Here is a 22,999-nt window from a genome sequence, read left to right on the forward strand (position 1 = left end):
CCAGTGAGACCTAGTTTTGTTAAGCTAAGGTAACTAAAAGACTTTTTTTTTGTTTGGGGGGGGGGAGGGGGAGGGAGGAATGAGATCAGATGTGAAAAAAACCTACTTTACAACGGCGTAGTCTTTAAGTTGAAGAAAAATCAAAATATCTACTATTGTCCCGTTGACATTTGACATTTTGACACTAGTATGTGATCAAAGTTGGTATTAACTCTTAATTAAACATGCAATTAAAAAATTAATTATAAGAATTACATTCCTAATAAGTGAACCAATATATTTTGAAGCAAGGATTGGGACACTGTTGTTATTGTAATGACCAAATGCCCAATATTCATCCTATATATATAAATATAATACATGATCAATGATAATGAACTGATAATAATATCTCTAGCAATATAATTCAAATGAGAATAAAAAATCAAAAAGTACAAGAAACATCTGCTCATATAAAAATCCAACAAAAAGAAAAAGCAATAAAGACTTGCAATTACATCATTAGTTCCATAGAAGCAAATAGACAAATATTCTCTAAGGGTGTGTTTGGTATGACATAAAATATTTTTCGGAAAATATTTTCCCATTTTCACTGTTTGGTAGCACAAAATAGTTTGAAAAATGTATTCATAGATATCACATTTTTCTGAAATTGAAGGAAAATGACTTCCCTAGAAAAAGTTAGAAAACATTTTTCAAAAACTCCACCTACCCTCACATCTAACCCCAACTCCCTCCAACTTCAATTTTCTATTTTTTTCGTTTTTCTGCGCCACCCACCCAACCTAACCCTGTCACCTCCCCTCCCCCCCCACCCCGCAAATTTATTTATTTATTTTTATATTTTTAATTCTGATTTTTTCATTTTTCAGTTTACAGGTTCGAAATTTTACGAGTTCCAAAGTTATAAGTTCGGAGGTTTATGTATTTGGAAGTTTGCGGGTTTAGAAATTATAGAATTTACGGATTCGAATGTTTGTGGGTTTGAATATTTAGCGGTTCGTATGTTTATGAAATTTGTGGGTTCGGAAGGTTGTTGGTTCGGAAGTTTATGGCTTTATATTTATTGTATCTAAATTATTTATGAATACTCTTGAGAAGTTATTTTCCTTAATTTGCGTATCAAACACCGAAAAATGAGTAAGATTACTACTTGTTTTTCAAGAAAATATTTCCCGTTATACCAAACACTCCCTAATTCTTTAAGTTTAATTTGATAGTTGGAGGAAGTCTTCTTGTTCCCTATCTTTCTGTCCACAAATTTGAGAAACAAATTGGTGCAACATCCCTATTCTTTTTTAGTTCGTTGAAAAAGTTTTAGGCTCTTTAGGAAATAAACACAAAAATGGAAAAGCCATAATATTCAACTCACTAAATTTTTAACCACAAAAAGCAAAAAAAGTTACTACTACTAAAAAGAGGGACACGGGCATCATGTTTAATTCCGCTGAAGATTCAAAAAAGAAACAAAAATACATTGATATGACTCACTCACAACATATGACCGTTACTACCACAACGTTCCTAAACTCACAAATTTAAAAATTCATTTATGGACCCACCCTAAAACACCACCTCCTTCATCTTTCTCTAAGTTTACCGTTAGTCCTCAAAATCCCTTCTTCACCTTCACCTTATCAGTTAAACATAGCTTCAAATATCAACTCTGAAATGGTCCATTTCTTGCTTATACTTATCAATCTTTAAGAGCTAAATTTGTGTCACTTTTAATATATTAAGAGTACATTTTATTCTTGACTCACTCCACTTCTCGTCATCTTTCTTGATTTTTTTTTCTTGAAAATTCTTAGCTTTCTATATTTCCTAAATACCCAAGAATTTGAGTTAATTGTGGTGGGTTTATTGAAAATTTTCAAGAAATGGCAGCATTAGCACCAGGAATTTTGTTGAAGCTTCTAAATGGAATGAAATCAGGTGTGAAGCCAACAAGTGAACACAGGAGTTCACTTTTACAGGTTACTGATATTGTCCCTGCAGATCTTGATGAGAAAAATCTATGGCCAAAGCATGGATTTTTCATCAAGGTTTCAGATTCTTCACATTCCATTTATGTAAGTCTTCCATATGAACAAGATGACTTGGTTTTAAGCAATAAAATGCAGTTAGGGCAGTTCATTTATGTCGATAGATTAGAGCCCGGTTCGCCTGTTCCTGTCGTTAAAGGCGCGAAGCCTCTCCCCGGAAGACATCCTCTTGTGGGAACTCCAGAACCATTAATGGGATTGAGAGAAAAAGGCAAATTTAATCAGAATATGTCAGCTCCTCCAAGAAGGGGATCTTGGGGAATAGGCCAAAATGGGAATGAAGTAGTTGTTGCTTCATCTCCTCAAGTTATGAAGCCAGTCCCTATTGATTTCGATCAATGTACACCGATTAAGGAAAGGTCTAGTGCTGTCAAAATATCGCGAGTTATTCCAATGTCACCTGTTATTCGAGGGAAATTAACTAAAGACGGAGGAGGAGGAGGCGCGAGTAGTACTATGGTAAGGTCATCGGTTGGTGGCGCGTTGTTGTCTAAATTGATAGAGGCTAATAGTCCTGCTATGGTAAGGAAAAGTTGTGCTACACCTAGCATGATGAAATTTCCTAGGAGCAGAAGTGTTACTGATCGCGATCGAGAAGAGAGAATTTTCAAGTCTCCTTTAAATTCATCTGTAGGTACATATTTCCCTTTTATGTATAGTTCAATGTGTTTTAAGGCATATAACATGTTGCAATTTGATTGTTCCTCTTTTTACAGGAAAAAAAAAGTTCAACTCCACCACCAAGTTTAAGGAGTGCAAGAATGGCAGCTTCTCCAACTGTAGGCAGAGATTCTCAGAGACTTCCCAATTCCAAAAACTCTTGTCAAGAACAACAACAATCAAAGCCTATCGATTCGACCCAAGACAACACGAGTCTGACTGTTAATTTGCCTGGAAAACTTAGTATCTTGGGAAAGGTAACATCTTTGCTGCACTTGTTTGTTGCATGTTTAATACAGGGAAAAGGTCTAAATTTACCCCTCTACTACACCCAATATCTTAGTTTTATCGTCCGTGTACTTTCAGATCACTCAGAATCATACCATTACCATTAGCAAATCATCTAGTATTATCCTGGATATTAATGGAGCTCCAATATGAATTGGGTGAATTTCACCTATCAAAATTATTTCGAATAGAATGTTCAATTTACCCCTCTATTTTTGACCAAGGTATAAAGTTATCCTTAGTTATACTTGAAGTTGAAGCTCTATGGGGTTTAATGGAGCATACAAGACGATTTGCTGAGGGCAAGGGTATAAATAGCTCTGAAGTATAATTGAGGGAAAAAATAAAATTAAGATATATCTAATTAGTAGAGGGGTATTTTTGATACTTTTCGCTTTTAATATATGAACTATTTCTTGCCTTTTTGTTGGAACATTAGCCTTATCAAAGCACATTTGTGATGTCTATTAGGAAGCTGTACAGCAAAGAGAGAATGCACAGAAAATTGCTCTTCAAGCACTAAGGGATGCATCAGCCACAGAAAATCTTGTGCGGTCACTGAAGTAAGGAATTTTTGATTATTTGTGTTAATTGTTGTTTTATTTTCTGTGCTTATCACTATACTACATTTTGACCTGAATTTGATTTTCTCTCTCACTTATGGCTTTGAAGGATGTTTTCAAACTTGAGTAGAGCTGCAAAACCGGAAGTGCCAGCTGCCTGTTTTGATCAATTTCTTGAATTTCATGAACAACTTGTGCAAGCTGTAGCAGAAATGGTATCCATTCAAGCTGCAACAGCTTCCAATGAAATGTCACAAACTTTAAATGCTGAACCAGAGAATGGCACCCCTATTTTACATGAAATAGTGCAGAATTCACTGGAAGAATCACGAGACAGCGAATCAAATGCATCAAAGAGGAGAGCTGCACTTTACAAATCCATTGCAGTGTTTCCTCCTGAAAGGAGTGATCAGAAGTCAATTCTTGGGAAGCATTTGAGATCAACATCAAAGGCAATAAAAGGAGCACTATCCAATAATACAAACATAAATGAGAACGATGAGAACAAGAAACCGGCTTCGTCTTCCACAAGCAGCAGCCTTTCGAATACAATCAAATTGGGAAAGCAGATTGAGAGTGAAAGTGGAAGTTGGTTTATGGATTTTCTTGAAAAGTCTCTGGAGAAAGGGCTGAAAAAGGCTAAAGGAAAAGTAGAATCAGATTCTTCAGGCAAAGTCCCTCAATCACTCTTGCTTAAAGTGATTAATTGGGTAGAAGTTGAACAGTTTGATTCTAATAAACGTCCTATTCATCCTAAAGCAGGACACATAGCCAGGAAGTTGAGGATCAAAGTGAAGAATCCTTGAGAAAGGAGTTGTTTAAGAAACTGAGATTGATTTTATTGTATCAAACATTCTTTGATATGTTTTGTGTTTAGTTTCTACCCCTTTATGTCATTTGGTATAATTATTCTATTTGTAAGCTGCAGTACTATATATGATACTCCTATAAGCTTAATCACAAATTATTACTATAGAAGAAAGGTTTTCCGTCATATGGAGAAAACTGTTCTTTTGATTGCTTTCCTGTTAAATATGAGCGAGCCATTTCAACAGTTGACACTTACTGAGAACAGAAATAGAAGGACCATGTCCTATCCGTTGCCACTTCAAAAGTATTAAACTATTTTATATACATTAGAAGAACTCTAAACAACTACAGCTCCAAGTCAAACAAATTAAGGTTAGTTCTATGAGTTCTTAATATAAGTATACAAATATGACTGGAGTAAATCTTAACTAATTGGAATCACCAGCATGGATCTTTTATGAAATCGTACATCTTTTATGACAACGGTGTTATATGTGATTTTAAGCCTGCCTCATCTGTTAACATGTTCAATTATCATAATAACACGCATAGATCGATGCATTCGGAGTCTACGCTTCTCTCCTTAAAATACTCGATAAATTTGTCTTTCAGGACAAAATAGGGGATCTCCAACACAAAATTATCTACATAACCCACGAACATCATAATCCTTAAGCAAATGAAGAACTTATAATGATCACTAGACCCACTGTAAGTCCACTATGACTTAAATAATTGGAATCACCAGGATCTTTAGCATCTATTTTGTGCCGCATGAATTCCTTGATATTGTATGTCTTTTCTTACAACTTTTGTTTTACTGTGATTTTAAGCCAACCTCGTCTTCTTAACATGTTTAATTATCATAATATTGTGCATGGATCGGCCCCTTTTTGAAGTTCATATAAGATATAACGAAATAATTTTAGGTAATCTGGTCTCACTTTGTAAGCATGCATCATTTATCGAACCGTATTCGTTAAGAACCTTGTATGATCCAAAGAACACATCATGTTTCTTAGTTGAACTAAAAATTTTGGAAATAATCATGAGCAAAAACTGATCAGAAACAAAAAAAATAAAAATACAGAAAATTCATAAAAATAATGCGTCTGCCGGGAGTCGAACCCGGGTCTATTGCTTGGAAGGCAATTATCCTAACCGTTGGACTACAAACGCTGGTTATGTTGTTTCTTCCTCATAATATAAAAATCACCAAAAGCACATTTCACTCCTAAAGACTTGGTTTCAGTTGACAAATCTGTGCAGAGGCTGGGGATGATAGTGTGTTTGTGAGGATGAGGCGAATTCGCATCTCCGGCGGCGGCAGCTCTGCTTTGCTTGGAATATCTTTTCCCTTCTCCAATTACACAAAAAGTCCATTAAAACCCAAATCTTTTCTAAAGCTGTTTCCTTCAACAACAACACCCATCTTCACCACTCTCCATTATCGTTTAATTACGTCGGCTCAACATTCTTCTCCCTCCTCTCATGTTCATCCAACACCTCAAGCTGAACTTCCTATATCTTCTGGTAACTACCCCTTTACACAAACAGACATGTATTCACTTATTCTTGTCTCTGTTTGTTTGTTTATGTATTCACTTTGTTCTGTGTCTTGTCCTATATAGGAGGTGATGGCCAAAATGGGTATCCATTGAAGGACTCAAAAGTGGTTTTGAAAGGGATGAGATATGCTGAACTTGAGGTATATCAGTTGTTGATATTGTGTTGTCTTAGTTAGCCTTGTATAAATTTGAGTAAAGTTGCAATCTTGGTAGTTATTTAATCTTCTTTTACCTGTTTAAAGATTCAAACTTGTTTTTCTTGAGTTTTTCAGATTAGGGTCACTCACGTGCTTAGTGTATTGCGGTTGGTCCTGCTGTATATTTTAGTTATCCGGGTTTGTATTTGAGGAAAGTCTTGCCACCAGGGCTTTGCTCTAGTTGTAAGAGCCAGCTTGTGATGTGTGGGTTAGACCCACATCACGTGGGTTAGACACACATCACCTGCCACAAACCAAAGCTTAGTATTTAACTGGACTGATGATTGGACGAGCTTCGAACCGTACCTCAAAAGCACTCGGGGGATTTCTCGGTTATATATATTAAAAAAAGAATGTTTGAGGAAAGTTGCAATCTTGATACTGATTTAGTCTTGTTTAAGGCTTAAAGATTCAAACTTGTTTTGCGTTCTTGAGATTAAGCTCTGTCTCAGGGTTGTTACTATTGTGTATTTTGTCAAAATTTTAGGAAAGTTGCAATCTTGATAGTGATTTTAGTCCTTTTTAGTTTTTAGTGCTTAAAGGTTCAAACTTGTTTTGCGGTTTTTGAGATTGAGCTCTGTCTCATGGTATTTGTACTTCGATTGTTCCTTCCATATATTTTAAGTTAACCTTGTAGACTTTTGAGAAAAGTTCCAACATTGAGAATGGTTTATCTTGTTCTTGGTTTAAGCACCAATCTTGTTTTGGAATTTGGTCATTGATTCTATTGTTGAATGCCAACCATGGTTACTGATGGTGCTTTGCTGTCTTGTTTAACAGAAATGGGTTCAGTCACATGGTTATAGGCCTGCTCAGGCTCTGATGTTGTGGAAACGTCTTTACGGGAATAATATTAATATTTGGGCGCAATGCAGTGAGGAACTAGAAGGTTTATTTGCTTCCCCAGACATATACTCTTGCTGTCAAAAGTTCTATGTTGAAAGTGTTGATGAGTTTATTGCGTATGGAAAGAAAAGGGTTCTGAAATTTTTGCGAGGATCTTCCTTTATTTGGACTTTGCAGTATTTACCTCTCAAAAGTTTTAGTTGTTGATGGTAATTACAGCTGACTTGTCTATGTATCATCAATGTTACATTATTTTTTCAGGTTTGAACAAAGATTTCAGGAAAATGTTGAGTGAACATGCTGAATTTAAGACGTTAAACTTGAAGGATATTCTGACAGCGTCCGATGGAACTAAAAAGGTGGACATAGCTTGGGCCATATGTAGAATTTCAGTTATTAGCATATGTATAGTTTCTGTGGTATCATTTATTTGTTTTAGATTCATCACTTAATACATAGAACTCACAGGATCTTACAGATGCTATTCAAGTTGGAAGATGGTCTGGTAATAGAAACTGTTGTGATACCTTGTGAGAGCGGCAGGAACACCGTCTGTATATCTAGTCAAGTAGGTTGTGCCATGAATTGTCAGTTTTGCTACACTGGCAGGTAAGCTTTAGCAGCCTCTTAGCCTTTTGGTTGTTTTTCCAATTTACAGCTCCTGAATTGGCTCTCTTCATTTAAGTACATGAATCTACTTTGCAGAATGGGTCTGAAGAGAAACTTATCGACATCTGAGATAGTTGAGCAGGCTGTTTTAGCTCGGCGGTTATTATCCAGTGAAGTTGGCCCAATTAGCAATGTTGTGTTTATGGTATGTGTATGATATATTGATTTGATGTACTGAACGTGTTCTCATTTTCCTATACATACCTCCTAAAACTTTACCAGTATTTCCATGTATTAATTTCTGCTATGCTGAACACCCTTTCTTGATGCTGTGTGGCCGGCTTTGCTAATTTGCCAAAGTCTATCTTCTGTGCAGCCTTCTCATAGTCTATTATTCATGTTGCTCCCTTTTATCTTGTTATGAGTCATGGTTGATTGGAGCTAGTCCTTCTCTTCTCACTATGTAACTATATTACAAAATCTTGCCTGGGATTTTGGCTCTATGTTAATATGATATCAGAATAAAAGACCTTTTATCCCTTCTTCCTTAATTCTTTTCTGTTTTCCTACTATCAAGCAAGTGTTGCTTTTACGAAAGCATGGTTAAATAACTGATTCCAGGGAATGGGAGAACCACTTCACAACATTGAGAATGTCATAAAAGCAGCAGACATATTGGTAGATGAACAAGGGCTTCATTTTAGTCCTCGAAAGGTCACCGTTTCTACAAGTGGGCTTGTGCCCCAGCTTAAGCGCTTTCTTCGCGAGTCTAATTGTGCTTTGGCAGTCAGTTTGAATGCTACAACTGACGAGGTATTTCCCTTGAGCAACTTCATTCTTGGGATGAAAATAGATAACTAAATAGCTTCATGTTTTGATTCACACTAATGAAGTATTGCAGGTCAGAAGCTGGATCATGCCGATTAACCGCAAATTTAACTTGAACTTGCTTCTTGGAACACTAAGGGATGAGCTTCAGTCAAAACATAAATACAAAGTTCTGTTTGAGTATGTAATGCTTGCCGGAGTTAATGATAGGTACATACCTTGTCTTATTTCTACAAGAGAAAAACCTAAGTAGTCCCTGATATATAGCGATTGACTTATTTTAGTCCCTACTGTGCTTCTTGAACATAGATTGTCCTTCATCTTTGTAAAAAAAGGTCACTTTTGGACCCATCAAATGGGACACACTTAAATTAACAGAAATATAAAATAACTTAATGGTATCTGGGCAAACTAAACAAATAAAGAAAAGACAAAAAGCATTTTCTTCTTTAAGCTTTCTACTGAAATATGCTCTAATTTCTGCTATTTGTTTGGTGTCAAAATCAGTCTTCCAAATCTTTACCATGGTTGTTTCTTAGTTTACCAGTTGATCCATCAGGAGGCATTCATTTCCCTCAAAATTCAAACTTGAGATCCGTTTTTAATGCTCCCAAAAAATCCAGAATGTGAATGCATACACATCCACCTTTGACTAAAGATAAGTTGCCAGACACAAATGTCAATAGAAAAAAATCTGCTTGTATAAAATATGGGAGACAAGTGTGAGTGGGTGGTTTAATACTAAATGATGCTTTCTTCAAATTTTTTGTCCTCTTAAGACTATATTTTGGGGAATGTAGTGAAAAATGTATCGCGGGTTTCTGATTTGGAGATGTAAAAGAGAGTTGTTTTTTTCTTGGAGTTTTACGAGAAATTACATATAAAGAAGGGACTGAGAGAAACTAGTGAGAGAGAGAGATACAGAGTGAGCAGATAGGAGGCCCTTCTCATGTTATCTTTTCAAATGGGCAAACCAAGGGTGACTAATTTCTTCATCGTTTTGCTATTAAGTTCAGCATGCTTCTGTTAAAATAATGAGCTTTCCGTTAGTTTGGAATGTGTTTCATTTGATGTGATAAAAAGTGGCCCTTTTCCACAAAGATAAAGGACTATTTGTGTCCATGGTTATATAATAAGGATCAAAATACACCGACACTCATACATAAGGGACTATTTGGGGCTTTTTCTCATTTCTACAACCTGCCTTTGTTTTGTCGCAAAGCTATGCCATTGTTATAAACTTATTTATACTTTCCATTCTAACAAAATGCCTACCCTGAAGAGATGGAGGGTAATGCCTCTGTGGTTGCTAATAGAAACTCTAAACCCACCTGCCAACTTTCGAACACCACAGGACTTTTCTTTTTTTACCCGTCACCCCTTCCCTGTTCTTCCAGTAGTGGCCAACAATTTTGTCAGTTCCGAACACTCGCCCCTTTCATGTTAGAAATTCTTTGAGTTTCTCTAAGATTTGAAAACTCCACGCCTTTTTGATGTTTCCAATTTGTGGTTGAAGAGAAACACAGATGTTGGTTTACTTCCATAGCCCCCTTCCCCAACCCACACCCGTGTTTTTCCCCCTCTAGATACAAGTATTGTTTTTCAGAATCAGTTGGCTATTCTTTTTGTTTTCTGTATTCTTTAGATTCTCATTGTTGAAATTTTATTGCAGTATTGAGGATGCAAAGAGACTAATCAATCTTGTCCAGGGTATTCCATGCAAGATTAACCTGATTTCTTTTAACCCTCATTCTGGATCCTTCTTCAAACCCACCAAAAAGGAGAAGATAATTGAGTTCAGAAACATTCTTGCTGAAGCAGGATGTGTTGTGCTTCTGCGATTGAGTAGAGGAGATGATCAAATGGCCGCCTGTGGTCAGCTAGGTAAACCAGGCGAAATCCAAGCTCCCTTGCTCCGAGTGCCTTCTCAATTTCAAGCAGTACTGGAAGCTGCAGCGTGATTCTGCTATTTAGCATGCATGTTCATTCCGGTTTGTCTGATATGTGATGCAGTTTCAATGTGCATTGCCGCTTCTGGAATTCAATCTATTGAATCTAGTCCCAAACATGCTTGTGCTCATGACACCAGTCGCTCTTGTCCATGTTAGAGTTTTAGGCTTCTAACCTTTATAATTTTCTTTTAAACTCAGATTTTTGAAATGCAGTCCAGCAGGTTACGATGGTTTGGGATTAGAAGTAGCATTTTAAATTTGAGAGTACAAAGATTAAAGTGCTTCTGATTGAAGTAGATTGCCAAAGATGTAGTTTATATCCTTGAGTGCTATTACAAAGATCTTAGTGGGCAGTCGAACAAAACAATATTTGGTTGAAATTAAGCTAGCATTTGGCCATAGATTTTCAAATTTGTTTTAAAAAATCTGATTTGGGTAAAGTTTAGTTTGAAGATGAAAATCTGTTTGGACATAATTTTTCAAAAATATTTCACTTTTTTTTTTTAAAAAAAGCATGAAATGTGATTTATATCCGTAAGTTTTAAAAACTATCAAAAATACCCAACAATTCTGAAGAAAATTTATACAAAACAAGCGAAAAAAATCTGAAAAATATTCATACAAAACAAGTGAAACAAATCTGAAGTAAATTTATACAAACATTAGCGGATTTTAGCAAATTACCTTCAAATTTTGTCTTTGTGGTGGATTGCCACAAACAACTTTGGCGAAAGTTTTCTTCAGTTTATAGAGAAGGACAAAGCGGCATGAGTTTAATGAGGGAAAAGTGGGTAAATATGGATTAGTTGGGTCATAATAATAGAAAGTGAGCTTTTTTATAAAATACAAAGTTTAGGGTTATTTTTGATTTTTTTAAAAATATCAAACGGTAATATTTTGGGCCAAAAACAGCTGTTGAGTTGGTTTTGAGATTTGGAAATTTGCCAAAATATGGATAAAATCTATAAAAAAAAAAATTAAAAAAAATTTGGCAAAATCTATGGCAAAAAAATAAATAAAAATGCTTTTACAAGTATTTTTATTATTAAATCATTATTACGTAATGTATATTTTGAACTCAATTATCACTTGTTTGATATAAATATCTTGCGACCGCCATATCACTACCAAAACACCAAGTCTCAACTGCCATCAGTAAAACAGTAACCATCTTTCTCTGTGCGCATTGTAGTCCTTTCCTAATAGCGCCAGTTCTCAGTAATGTCAATCAACCACATCGATCATTTCTTTTTCCCATGACTTTGCTTTCTTTTTTCAATTTGTCTTAACCAATACGCAAACGCCAATGATCTCAAATCTTTTGCTTCCTTATTCCTGATCCCAAGTCCTTATTATTTCTGTCAGCTCCTTTTTCATTTTGTTCTTTTTCCCTAATTCTAGCATGAGTTTTCTTCCATGATTTTGAGAGAAGGAATGAATTTTATAATCAGCACCCACCGGTTAAATTGATCCGATTTCACGTTGCATTAAGAGAGAAATATTCTTGACCAGAAATTTTTCATTCCTAGAACTCGAATTTGAAACTTTAGTTAAAGGTGAAGAAATTCCTAACTCTTCTACAACATTAGTTTGAATGAGAAAAGGACAGACTTAACAGAAGCGAACATGAGTGTTTTGTTTTTTTTTAATTTAGCAAAACTCGCATACCCCTCATGTAGGCCGAAAGTCGTTGGTTCTTCTGCTGCCATTGGAATTATTGGACCATTTAGAAACAAATACCCCAAATTGGAAAATTATAAAGAAAAGGACGAAGAAAAAATGTAACTTAAATGATAATTTGGTAATCAGACGGCAATTTCTCTTTTCCTCGTAACTACAAGAGTAAAAGTTACGGAGATGCTAAAGTAGCTAGAAGTCACTACTCTTGTTACCTTGCTGCTAAACTCTCAACTCTATTAACCTATAGTATAATCAATAACGGTTTTTTTTGGATTTTCTACCTCTGTAACCCAAACTTCTTAGTTCATGGTTGAACAACAACTGGAAGTCTGGAACAACCTGTCGCAGAAATAAACTAAAAAGAGTAAAAGTATGAAAACATGAGTAAGCTATTGATAGGAAAAGGCCAAAGAAAACCCATTAAACTTGGCTCAAATTTTCGTTTTGGCACTTTAATTCAATCATGTTCCATTTTGGTCATGTAACTCCATTTCTTATGTTTCACTTTAACACAAAAACTGACTAGATTCAGAGTGTGAGTTGCCTCACCATATAGGCGCGTGAGGTAGATTTTTTTGGGCAAATTTTCTTCTCCAACGGTAATAACATAAAGGCCAAATACATATACAACCCATTGAACTTGGCTCCATTTTTCATTTTGGCACTCTATCTCAAACTTGTTCCATTTTGGCCCTCCAACTCTATTTCTTATGTTTCATTTTAACACAAAAACTTACTAGTCATATAGTGTGAATTGGCTCACATGATAGGCGCGTGAGACAGATTGTTTATGGCAAAATTCCTTCTCCGACAGTAATAAAATAACTGTTGGCCCCATTTTTAACCCCTCAACTTCCTTCCCCCATATTTCATCTTCATTATTTCCTTCCCCATTTACTGTTTATATGAAAACCGACCGATTTCAATCGGTTTCTTGAAAAATAAATTTTGCGGGACACTAAAAGAGTTTCCTGCATTTTTGCGCCAAAAAAAAATACAACCGAAGTTGGTCGGTTTCGTAAAAAAGAAATTAAAAAATAAAATATTTTGAAATAAAATTTATATTTTGTGAAGCGTGTGTGCATGTATATCCTGAAATACCCACAAATTTCATAAACTTTCGAACCGCTAAACTTTCGAAACCGTGAACTTTCGAACCCGTAAATTTTATAACTTCTAAACCAGTAAACTTCCAAACACATAAAGCTCCGAACTCATAATTTTGGAACTTGTAAAATTTTGAACCTGTAAATCGAAAGATGAAAAAACTAAAACTGAAAATATATATAAAAAATATTTTTTTCCCCGGGGGAGGGGGTGCAGAAAAAATAAAAAATAAAAAATTGAAATTACAACACGCGCTATATTTTTAATTGGATATAGCAATATTTAATTGGATATTTATTACACCTCAGATTTGTGTATACACACACGCTATATTTTTTGCACTGGTTTCAGCTTTTGTGTTAAAATGAAACATAAGTAGAGTTGGAGGGCTAAAATGAAACAAACTTGAGATAGAGTGTCAAAATAAAAAATGGGACCAAGTTGAATGTATTGTATATGTATTTGGCCAAGCAAGAATGTATACGCGCTGCATTTTTATGTCGGATAAAAGTTTTTGTGTTAAAATGAAAAATAAGAAATAGAGTTGGAGGGCCAAAATGGAACAAGGTTGAGATAGAGTGCCAAACTGAAAAATAAAACTTTTCTTATTTCCTTTTAAGCGTATCCGTTATGACTTACAAGGTCTCAATTACCTAGATAAACACTAAAGGGTGTCATAAATATGAAATTAATCATCTGGAATTATAAAAATGAAAACTTGTGGGAGTTATGAATATGACAGGGTAGGAGTTATTCTTCTCGGAGGCATAACACTCTTCGCGAACGCGAGGCTCCTCTCGCGAACGCGAAAGAGGAAACCAGAAAAATTGTAGCAGCAGATATCAGCCATCTCACCAAGGCCAAAAATGATCCGTTAATCATCCGGAACACGCCCGAGCCCCTCATGACCTCAACCAAGTATACCAACAAGTCCTAATACATCATACGAATGTAGTCGAGTCTTCAAATCACACCCAACAATACTAAAAACACGAATCATACATAGATTCAAGCCTAATAAACTTTGAAACTTCTAATTTTTACAAATGACTCCGGAACCTATCAAATCACGTCTGATTTACCTCGAATTCTGCGCACAGGTCATAAATGACATAACGGAGGTAATCAAATTTTCAGAATCGGATTTCGACCCCGATATCAAAAAGTCAACCCCTCGATCAAACTTCCCAAAAATTTAACTTTCAGCATTTCAAACCTAATTTCACTATGGACTTCCAAATAAAATTTCGATCATGCTCCTAAGTCCAAAATTACCATACGGAGCTGTTGGAATCATCAAAATTCTATTCCGGAGTCATTTACATATAATTCGATATCCGATCACTATTTGAACTTAAACTTTTAATTTTTCATCAAAATTTTATATCTCGGGCTAGGGACCTCAGAATTTGATTTCGGGCATACGCCATTTGCTAAAAATGTTGACCAAGGTCAATTCAATTTTGTTTTAAAGCTCTAATTCATATTTTAATTCATTTTTCGCATAAAAAACTTTTCGGAAAATTTTACGGACTGCGCACGCAAGTCGAGTAATGATAAATAGTGCTTTTCGAGGTCTTAGGACACATAATTAATTATTAAATTTAAAGATGATATTTTAGGTCATCACATTCTCCACCTCTAAAACAAACGTTCGTCCTCTAACGGAGTTAGAAAAAGTACCCGAGCTAGCGAATAAGTGTGGATATCGGCTGCGTATATCATGCTCGGTCTCCCAAGTCGCCTCCTCGATCGGACGACCCCTCCACTGAACCTTCACGGAAGCAATGTTCTTTGACCTCAGCTTTCGAACCTGTCTATCTAAAATAGCCACTGGTTCCTCAACATAAGATAGATCCTTGTCCAACTGAACCGAACTGAAGTCTAACATATGAGACGAATCGCCGTGATATTTTCGAAGCATAGAAACATGGAATATCGGATGAACCGCAGAGAGACTAGGTGGTAGCGCAAGTTTGTAAGCCAATATACCTAGGGCTCAACTTGCCCTACTTCCCGAACCTCATCACACCCTTCATAGGCGAAACTCGGAGCAATACCCGCTCACCAACCATGAATGCAACATCACAAACCTTCCGATCCTCATAACTCTTCTGTCTAGATTGGGCTGTACGAAGTCGATCCTGAATCAACTTAACCTTTTTTAAGGCGCCCTGAACCAAGTCTGTACCCAATAGTCTAGCCTCGCCCGGTTCGAACCAACCCACTGAAGACCGGCACCGCCTACCATACAAAGCCTCATACAGAGCCATCTGAATACTTGACTGGTAACTGTTGTTGTAAGCAAACTCCGCAAGTGGTAATAATTGATCCCAAGCACCCCCAAAATCTATCACACACGCACGAAGCATATCCTCCAGTATCTGAATAGTGCGTTTGGACTGCCCGTCCGTCTGAGGGTGAAATGTTGTACTCAACTCTACCTGAGTACCCAACTCACGCTGTACTGCCCTTCAAAACCGTGAGGTAAACTGTGTACCCCGGTCAGAGATGATAGATACCGGTACACCGTGAAGTCTGATAATCTCGCGAATATATACCTGAGCCAACTGCTCTGAAGAGTAAGTAGTAATCACAGGAATGAAATAAGCTGATTTGGTCAGCCTATCCACAATCACCCAAACTGCATCAAACTTCCGCTGAGTCTGTGGGCCCAACAATGAAATCTATAGTGATCCACTCCCATTTCCATTCTGGAATCTCTAACTTCTGAAGTAATCCACCCGGTCGCTGATGCTCATATTTCACCTTTTGACAATTTAGACACCGAGATACATACCCCACTATGTCTTTCTTCATCCGCCTCCACCAATAGTGAATGGAGTGCCGCGAACTGTGAGCCTCCTGGAGAATCAACTCACGCAAACCGTCTACATTAGGCACACATAGCCTGCCCTGCATCCGTAATACATCGTCATCTACAATAGTGACTTCCTTGGCATCACCGTGCTGAACTGTATCCTTAAGGACAAGCAGGTGGGGGTCATCATACTGACGTTCCCTGATACGATCATAAAGAGAAGACTGAGAAACCACGCAAGCCAAAACTCGACTCGGCTCGGAAATATCTAGTCTAACAAACTGGTTGGCCAAGGCCTGAACATCCAAGGCTAAAGGCCTCTCTGCTACCGGTAAATATGCTAAGCTGCCTAAACTCCCTGCCTTACGACTCACGGCATCGGCCACCACATTGGCCTTCCCAGGATGATAGAGAATGGTGATATCATAATCCTTAAGCAACTCCAACCATCTCCGCTGCCGCAAATTAAGATCCTTCTATTTAAATAGATGATGTAGACTCCGATGATCGGTGTAGATCTCACAATGGACACCGTACAAATAATGCCGCCAAATTTTTAAGGCATGAACAATAGCTGCTAACTCCAGGTCATATACATGATAATTCTTCTCATGCACCTTTAACTGTCTGGACGCGTAGGCAATCACCCTACTATTTTGCATCAACACTGCGCCGAGACCAATACGCGACGCATCATAATACATAGTATAAGATCCTGTACCTGTAGGTAATACCAATACTGGAGCTGTAGTCAAAGTTGTCTTGAGCTTTTGGAAGCTCTCCTCACATTCCTCGGTCCACCTGAATGGAGCACCCTTCTGGGTCAATTTGGTCATAGATGCAGCAATAGAAGAGAGACCCTTTACAAATCGGCAATAATACCCAGCCAAATCAAGGAAACTTCGGATTTCCGTAACTGAGGACGGTCTGGACCAATTCTGCACTTCTTAAATCTTCTTCGGATCTACCTTGATCCCCTCGCATGAAACTATATGACCCAAAATCCCACTGAATCAAGCCAGAACTCACACTTTGAGAATTTTGCATATAACTTCTTTTCTCTCAAAATCTGCAACACAGTCCTCAGGTGTTGTTCATGATCTTCCCGACTCCGGGAATACACCAGAATGTCGTCAATAAACACAATGACGAAAGAATCCAGATAGGGCTGAAATACACTATTCATTAAGTGCATAAATGCTGCTGTGGTCAGCCCAAAAGACATCACAAGGAACTCGTAATGACTGTACCGAGTCTTGAAAGCGGTCTTCTGAATATCTGGCTCCCGAATCTTCAACTGATGATAGCCTGAACGCAAGTCAATTTTAGAGAATACCCTAGCACCCTGAAGCTGATCAAATAGGTCATCAATACGTGGCAATGGATACCTATTCTTCATGGTAACCTTGTTCAGCTGGCGGTAATCAATACACATCCGCATAGAACCATTCTTCTTCTTTACAAATAAGACAGGAGCACCTCAAGGCGATATACTGAGCCGAATGAAACCCTTATCAAGCAACTCTTGTAACTGTTCTTTTAATTCTTTCAACTCTGCTGGGGCCATATGGTATAGTGGAATAGAAATGGGCTGAGTGCCCGGTAACAAATCAATGCCAAAGTCAACATCCCTGTCGGGTGGCATACCCGGAAGATCCGCTGGAAATACATCAGGAAAACCCCTTACTATAGGAACTGACTCTACAGTAGGAGTATCAATACTAACATCTCTCACATAGGCCAGATACGCATCACACCCCTTCTCAACCATTCATTGAGCTTTAAGAAATGAAACAACCCTGCTAGGAATATGATCCGAGGTACCTCTCCATTCTAGCTGCGGTAGACCTGGCATAGCCAACGTCACCATCTTGGCGTAACAATTAAGAATAGCGTGATAGGGCGACAACCAGTCCATGCCCAAAATAATATCGAAATCCACCATACTGAGCAATAATAAATCAGCTTTGGTCTCAAAACCACTGATAACAATTAAACACGACCGATACACACGGTCCACAATAATAGATTCACCTACGGGTGTAGATACATAAACAGAAGAACTCAAGGAATCACGTGATACGCCCAAATACGGGGCAAAATAAGATGACACATAAGAATAAGTGGAGCCTGGATCAAATAAGACTGACGCATCTCTATGACAGACCGGAATAATACCTGTAATAACATAATCGGATGCAACAACATTTGTTCTAGCAGGAAGGGCATAATATCTGGCCTGGCCTCCCCCTCTAGGGCGACCTCTACCTGCCCGACCTCCACCTCTAGCTGGATGCGCAGGTGGAGTGGCAACTGGTGCAGTAATCATGGCCTGAGAAGCCTGAGGACCCTGTGGAATAGGTGGGTCCTGAGAAATCTGTGGAGGTGCACCCCTCCTAAGTATGGGGCAATCCCTCATGATATGACGAGTGTCACCACACTCAAAATAAACCCTCGAAGGACGTGACTGCTGGGACTGGCTCGGGCCTGATCGACTAGACTGTCCGCTGAACCCCCCCTCGTACAGGAGGTACAGAAGACACTGGTGGTGCATAATATGGAACCTGAGGCTCGGGAGTAGTCGGAATACCACTGGAAGCTGGAAGTGCGGAATGAATAGGACGACTCACATAACCTCTACATGACGGGCTGCAATTGGGGCATGAGAATTATTATATGTGCCAGAATCTCGGGGTCTTTTAGCTTCCCTCTCTTCCCTATCCCGAGTTCGCATACCTTCCAATCTCCTAGCAATTGACACCACCTGTTGGTAGGTGATGTCCATCTCTAGCTCTCGGGCCATACTATATCTGATACTAGAGTGAAGACCCTCAATATATCTGCGAACCCGGTCTCGAACAGTAGCAACTAAGGTTGGTGCATGCCTAGCCAAATCACTGAATTGGACCGCATACTCTGACACGGTCATAGAACCCTGGTGCAACTTCTCAAACTCTTCACGCCATGCATCTCTAAGACTCTGAGGAACATACTCCCTTAAGAACATATCTGAAAATTGAGTCCAAGTAAGTAAAGCTGCCTCAGCCGGACTATCCAATTCATATGCCCGCCACCACTGGTAAGCTGCTCCTCTAAACTGGAATGCCGTGAAAGAAACCCCACTGGAATCCACAATACCCATAGTACGAAGGATACAATGACATTCCTCCAGAAAATTCTGAGCATCCTTTGAAGCTAAACCGCTGAAAGTGGGCGGGTGGTACTTCTTATACCTCTCGAGTCTGAGCTGCTCCCCCTCTGAAACTGCTGTCCTAATCTTAGGCCGAACTGGGACAACTGGCTGTATTGGTTTAATATCTAGGGCATGGTCAACTTGGGCCCGTGGTTCTGGAGTACGGGCGACGACAGTCTGTGCTCCTCCCCCGGCCTGAGATGTGGCAGGTGTAAGTGGAATTAACCCTGCTTGAGGTAGAGTGCAAAACATGCTCAAAAACTGGGCAAGAGTCTCCTGAAGTGCAGGAGTAGTAACAGGCGTCTCAGGTGCCTGTTCTCCAACTGGAGCTACTGGTGGCTCTGGTGCAGCAGCTCGTGCAGGTACTCTGGCTACACCACGTGGTCTTCCTCGGCCTCTGCCCCGACCTCGGCCTCTTGCGGATCCAACAAGAGGCGCGAGTGTCTGATCATCAGATCTAGTTGTGCGTGTCCTCACCATATGTGAGAGAATAGAAAGATAATTATTTAGAACTTTGAAATCAACAAAGGCGCACGATAAGGAATCAAAGAAGTGAATATTTCCTAACAGTTCCATAGCCTCTCGAAGATAAGTACAGATGTCTCTGTACCGATCCGCAAGACTCTACTAAACCTACTTGTGACTCATAACACCTATGAACTTAGTGCTCTGATACCAACTTGTCACGACCCCAAATTTCCTCCGTAGTAGGTCATTATGGCACCTAGTCTCTAAGACTAGGTAAGCCTATCAATGTAGAATAATCATAAATATCTAAAATAAATAACTACAATTCAAATAATTACAACTCCCAAAACCCGGTAGAAATAAGTCACAAGCTTCTAAAACTTTATTCTCAATATTTCTATGTATCAAGGTCTAAAGAAAAATAAGGAAGCAACATAAAATGATAGAAGGGGACTCCGGAGTCTGCGGACGCTGGCAGATATACCTCGAAGTCTCCGTGCGCAGGTAACTTACTGACGTCTAGACTGGTAAGATGTACCTGGATCTGCACAAAAAAAATGTGCAGAAGCGTAGTATGATTACACCACAGCGGTACCCAGTAAGTGCCAAGCCTAACCTCGGTAGAGTAGTGACGAGGTCAGGTGAGGCCCTACTGGAATATAATAATAGCATGAAAAAATGTTTAAACAATTTAATAAGATAAAATAACTATGAAAATAAATCAAATAGTATATCACATTTAATGACACCGAATAATTACAAATAATATCTCGTGAAATCAAAACTGAATTTCCTTTCAACTTTATGAAAATCACAACAATTAATCGAAGACAACTATGGCCATAAATCAACATCAACAAGGGCACTATCGAGATACCGCCTCATAGTCCCAAACCATAAATAAATTCACAATATCTCATTTTCTAATCTCACCGCGGGAGCCTTCAGAATTTATTTTAAAGAAAATATTTTTTTCGAAATAGCATCCCGTGTTTTAGCCATCCTTATCACACCGCATGACTTCTAGTAGTTCCCCCTACTAGCCACGTGTATCAAACCACCCTTATCTCACCGCATGCGTTTCAATACCCAGACCTCCGCATGCGTATCAATATCACAATATATCATAATTTGCACCTCAAGTGCCCAAATATTTCAATTTGCCAAAATAAATCAACGATATTTTCCACAATAAAGAGCTCACGGCTCATGCCAACACAAATTATCAAATATATTTTTTCACAATAAAGAACCTACGGCTCCATCATAATGAGTACAAAAATCTTACAAAAATATTCATGAATAAATAATTTAGCAAAATAATATTTCCAAATCTTCAATACGTTGCTTCAATACCAAATTTAAAATGTCAAATACTTCATATTAATAATATTTAATTTTTTAAAAAATCAATTTCAAATAATGCATAGAATAAAAGAAACCAAGTTTCCACCAAACAGGTAAAACAATTAGCAGGAAAAGGTCAAACAAATTTAAATTATACAAATCAAATCAATGATGGAGGATATAACAAGATTTAATAAATTAATTAATATGCAACAGTGATCTTCACAATTTAAAAACATAATCCTTCACGTTTAGTCTGTGTACACACTTGTCACCTCGTGTACACGATTTTCATCGCATTACAATTAATACCAATCCTAGGAGAAATTTCCCCACACAAGGTTAGACAAGTCACTTACCTCGACTTGCTCTAATTTAACTAAGTAGTATGCTTTTTCCTCGATTTTTCGATTCCGGTAGACTCGTATCTAGTCATAAATAATTCGATACAGTCAACAAAATTTATAGAATTAATTCTATAAGGAAATACTACATTTTTCAATAAAAATCCGACATTAACTCAAAAATGGCCCGTGGGGCCCACATATCGGAATCCGACGAAAGTTACGAAATATGAACGCCCATTCAATCGCGAGTCTAACCATACCAAAATGACTAAATTCCAATAACAATTCGACCCTCAAATCCTCAATTCTATCCATGAAGGTTTTTCAAAAGTTTCCAACTTAAATCACCAGTTAAATGTTAAAACAGTGATGGATTCGGGTAATCTAACCAAGATTGAGTTAAGAACACTTACCCCGATATTTTCTCTGAAAATCTCCCAAAAATCGCCTCAATCCGAGCTCCAAATCGTTAAAAATGGAAAATGGGACGAAGTCCCATTTTCTGAACTTAAACATTCTGTCCAGTGGTTTCTTCTTCCCGAACGCGACCCTTGTCTTGCGTTTGCGAAGCACAAAAATGTGCTGCCCAACTTTCCTCTTTGCGAACGCAAAGCTTTGCAAACTCAGACCTTCGCGAACGCGTCCCTTATCTCGCGAACGTGTAAAACAAAAGACTGGGGTTCCCAGCTGCCTCGCTCTCCTTCGCGAACGCGACGCCACTCACACGTTCGCGATGCACACACTACCCTACCCTTCGCGTTCGCGTCTTCTCCTCTGCGAATATGTAGAACAAAAATTCACCATCTTCGCGAACACTCTTCGCGAACGCGAGGCTCCTCTCGCGAACGCGAAAAAGGAAACCAGAAAAATTGCAGCAGTAGATATCAGCCATCTCACCAAGGCCAAAAATGATCCGTTAACCATCCAGAACACGCTCGAGCCCCTCGGGACCTCAACCAAATATACCAACAAGTTTTAATACATAATACGAACTTAGCTGAGTCTTCAAATCACACCCAACAACACTAAAAATACGAATCACACATAGATTCAAGCCTAATAAACTTTGAAACTTCTAGTTTCTACAAATGACTCCGGAACCTAACAAATCACGTCTGATTTACCTCGAATTCTGCGCACAGGTCATAAATGATATAACGGAGGTACTCAAATTTTCAGAATCGGATTTCGACCCCGATATCAAAAAGTACATCCCTCGGTCAAACTTTCCAAAAATTCAACTTTCGGCATTTCAAGCCTAATTCCACTATGGACTTCCAAATAAAATTTCGATCACGCTTCTAAGTCCAAAATCACCATATGGAGTTGTTGGAATCATCAAAATTTTATTCCGGGGTCGTTTGCACATAATTCGATATCCGGTCACTATTTGAACTTAAACTTTTAATTTTTTTATCAAAATTCCATATCTCGGGCTAGGGACCTCGGAATTTAATTCCGGGCATATGCCCAAGTCCCAATTCACGATACGGACCTATAAAACTGTCAACATACTGATCCAAGTTCGTTTGCTAAAAATATTGACCAAGGTCAATTCAGTTGAGTTTTAAAGCTCTAATTCACATTTTAATTCATTTTTCGCATAAAAACTTTCCGAAAAATTTTACGGACTGCGCACGCAAGTCGAGTAATGATAAATAGTGCTTTTC

The 22,999-nt window shown here is 38.1% G+C and overlaps 2 protein-coding genes and 1 non-coding gene across 3 annotated transcripts; 2 read left to right on the forward strand and 1 right to left on the reverse strand.

The window, feature by feature from the left end:
• Positions 1-1,588: 1,588 nt before the first annotated feature.
• On the forward strand, positions 1,589-4,576 carry LOC104098912 (uncharacterized). The gene is made up of 4 exons (XM_009605764.4): positions 1,589-2,675; positions 2,762-2,962; positions 3,465-3,556; positions 3,666-4,576. The coding sequence occupies exons 1-4, from the start codon at positions 1,881-1,883 to the stop codon at positions 4,360-4,362; spliced, it is 1,785 nt and encodes a 594-aa protein (XP_009604059.1). The 5' UTR covers positions 1,589-1,880; the 3' UTR covers positions 4,363-4,576.
• An 897-nt stretch (positions 4,577-5,473) lies between these two features.
• Positions 5,474-5,545, reverse strand: TRNAG-UCC (transfer RNA glycine (anticodon UCC)). The gene has a single exon. It is a non-coding gene; the product is annotated as a tRNA-Gly (tRNA).
• Positions 5,546-5,607: 62 nt separating this feature from the next.
• Positions 5,608-10,748, forward strand: LOC104098911 (uncharacterized). Its single transcript, XM_009605762.4, has 9 exons — positions 5,608-5,899; positions 5,998-6,074; positions 6,912-7,020; positions 7,239-7,336; positions 7,456-7,586; positions 7,683-7,791; positions 8,208-8,399; positions 8,488-8,624; positions 10,087-10,748. The coding sequence occupies exons 1-9, from the start codon at positions 5,665-5,667 to the stop codon at positions 10,373-10,375; spliced, it is 1,377 nt and encodes a 458-aa protein (XP_009604057.1). The 5' UTR covers positions 5,608-5,664; the 3' UTR covers positions 10,376-10,748.
• Positions 10,749-22,999: the final 12,251 nt, after the last annotated feature.

This window comes from Nicotiana tomentosiformis, chromosome 10 (assembly GCF_000390325.3).
Source record: "Nicotiana tomentosiformis chromosome 10, ASM39032v3, whole genome shotgun sequence".
NCBI lineage: Eukaryota > Viridiplantae > Streptophyta > Magnoliopsida > Solanales > Solanaceae > Nicotiana > Nicotiana tomentosiformis.

Bases quoted from the DNA above. Each gene is read 5' to 3' on its own strand.
- LOC104098912 (XM_009605764.4), top strand. From the start codon at position 1,881: ATGGCAGCATTAGCACCAGGAATTTTGTTGAAGCTTCTAAATGGAATG. The intron at 2,676-2,761 runs GTAGGTACATAT...CTCTTTTTACAG, and splicing joins AGTCTCCTTTAAATTCATCT to GAAAAAAAAAGTTCAACTCC. The intron at 3,557-3,665 runs GTAAGGAATTTT...ATGGCTTTGAAG, and splicing joins AATCTTGTGCGGTCACTGAA to GATGTTTTCAAACTTGAGTA.
- LOC104098911 (XM_009605762.4), top strand. From the start codon at position 5,665: ATGAGGCGAATTCGCATCTCCGGCGGCGGCAGCTCTGCTTTGCTTGGA. The intron at 7,021-7,238 runs GTTTATTTGCTT...TTATTTTTTCAG, and splicing joins ATGCAGTGAGGAACTAGAAG to GTTTGAACAAAGATTTCAGG. The intron at 8,625-10,086 runs GTACATACCTTG...ATTTTATTGCAG, and splicing joins CTTGCCGGAGTTAATGATAG to TATTGAGGATGCAAAGAGAC.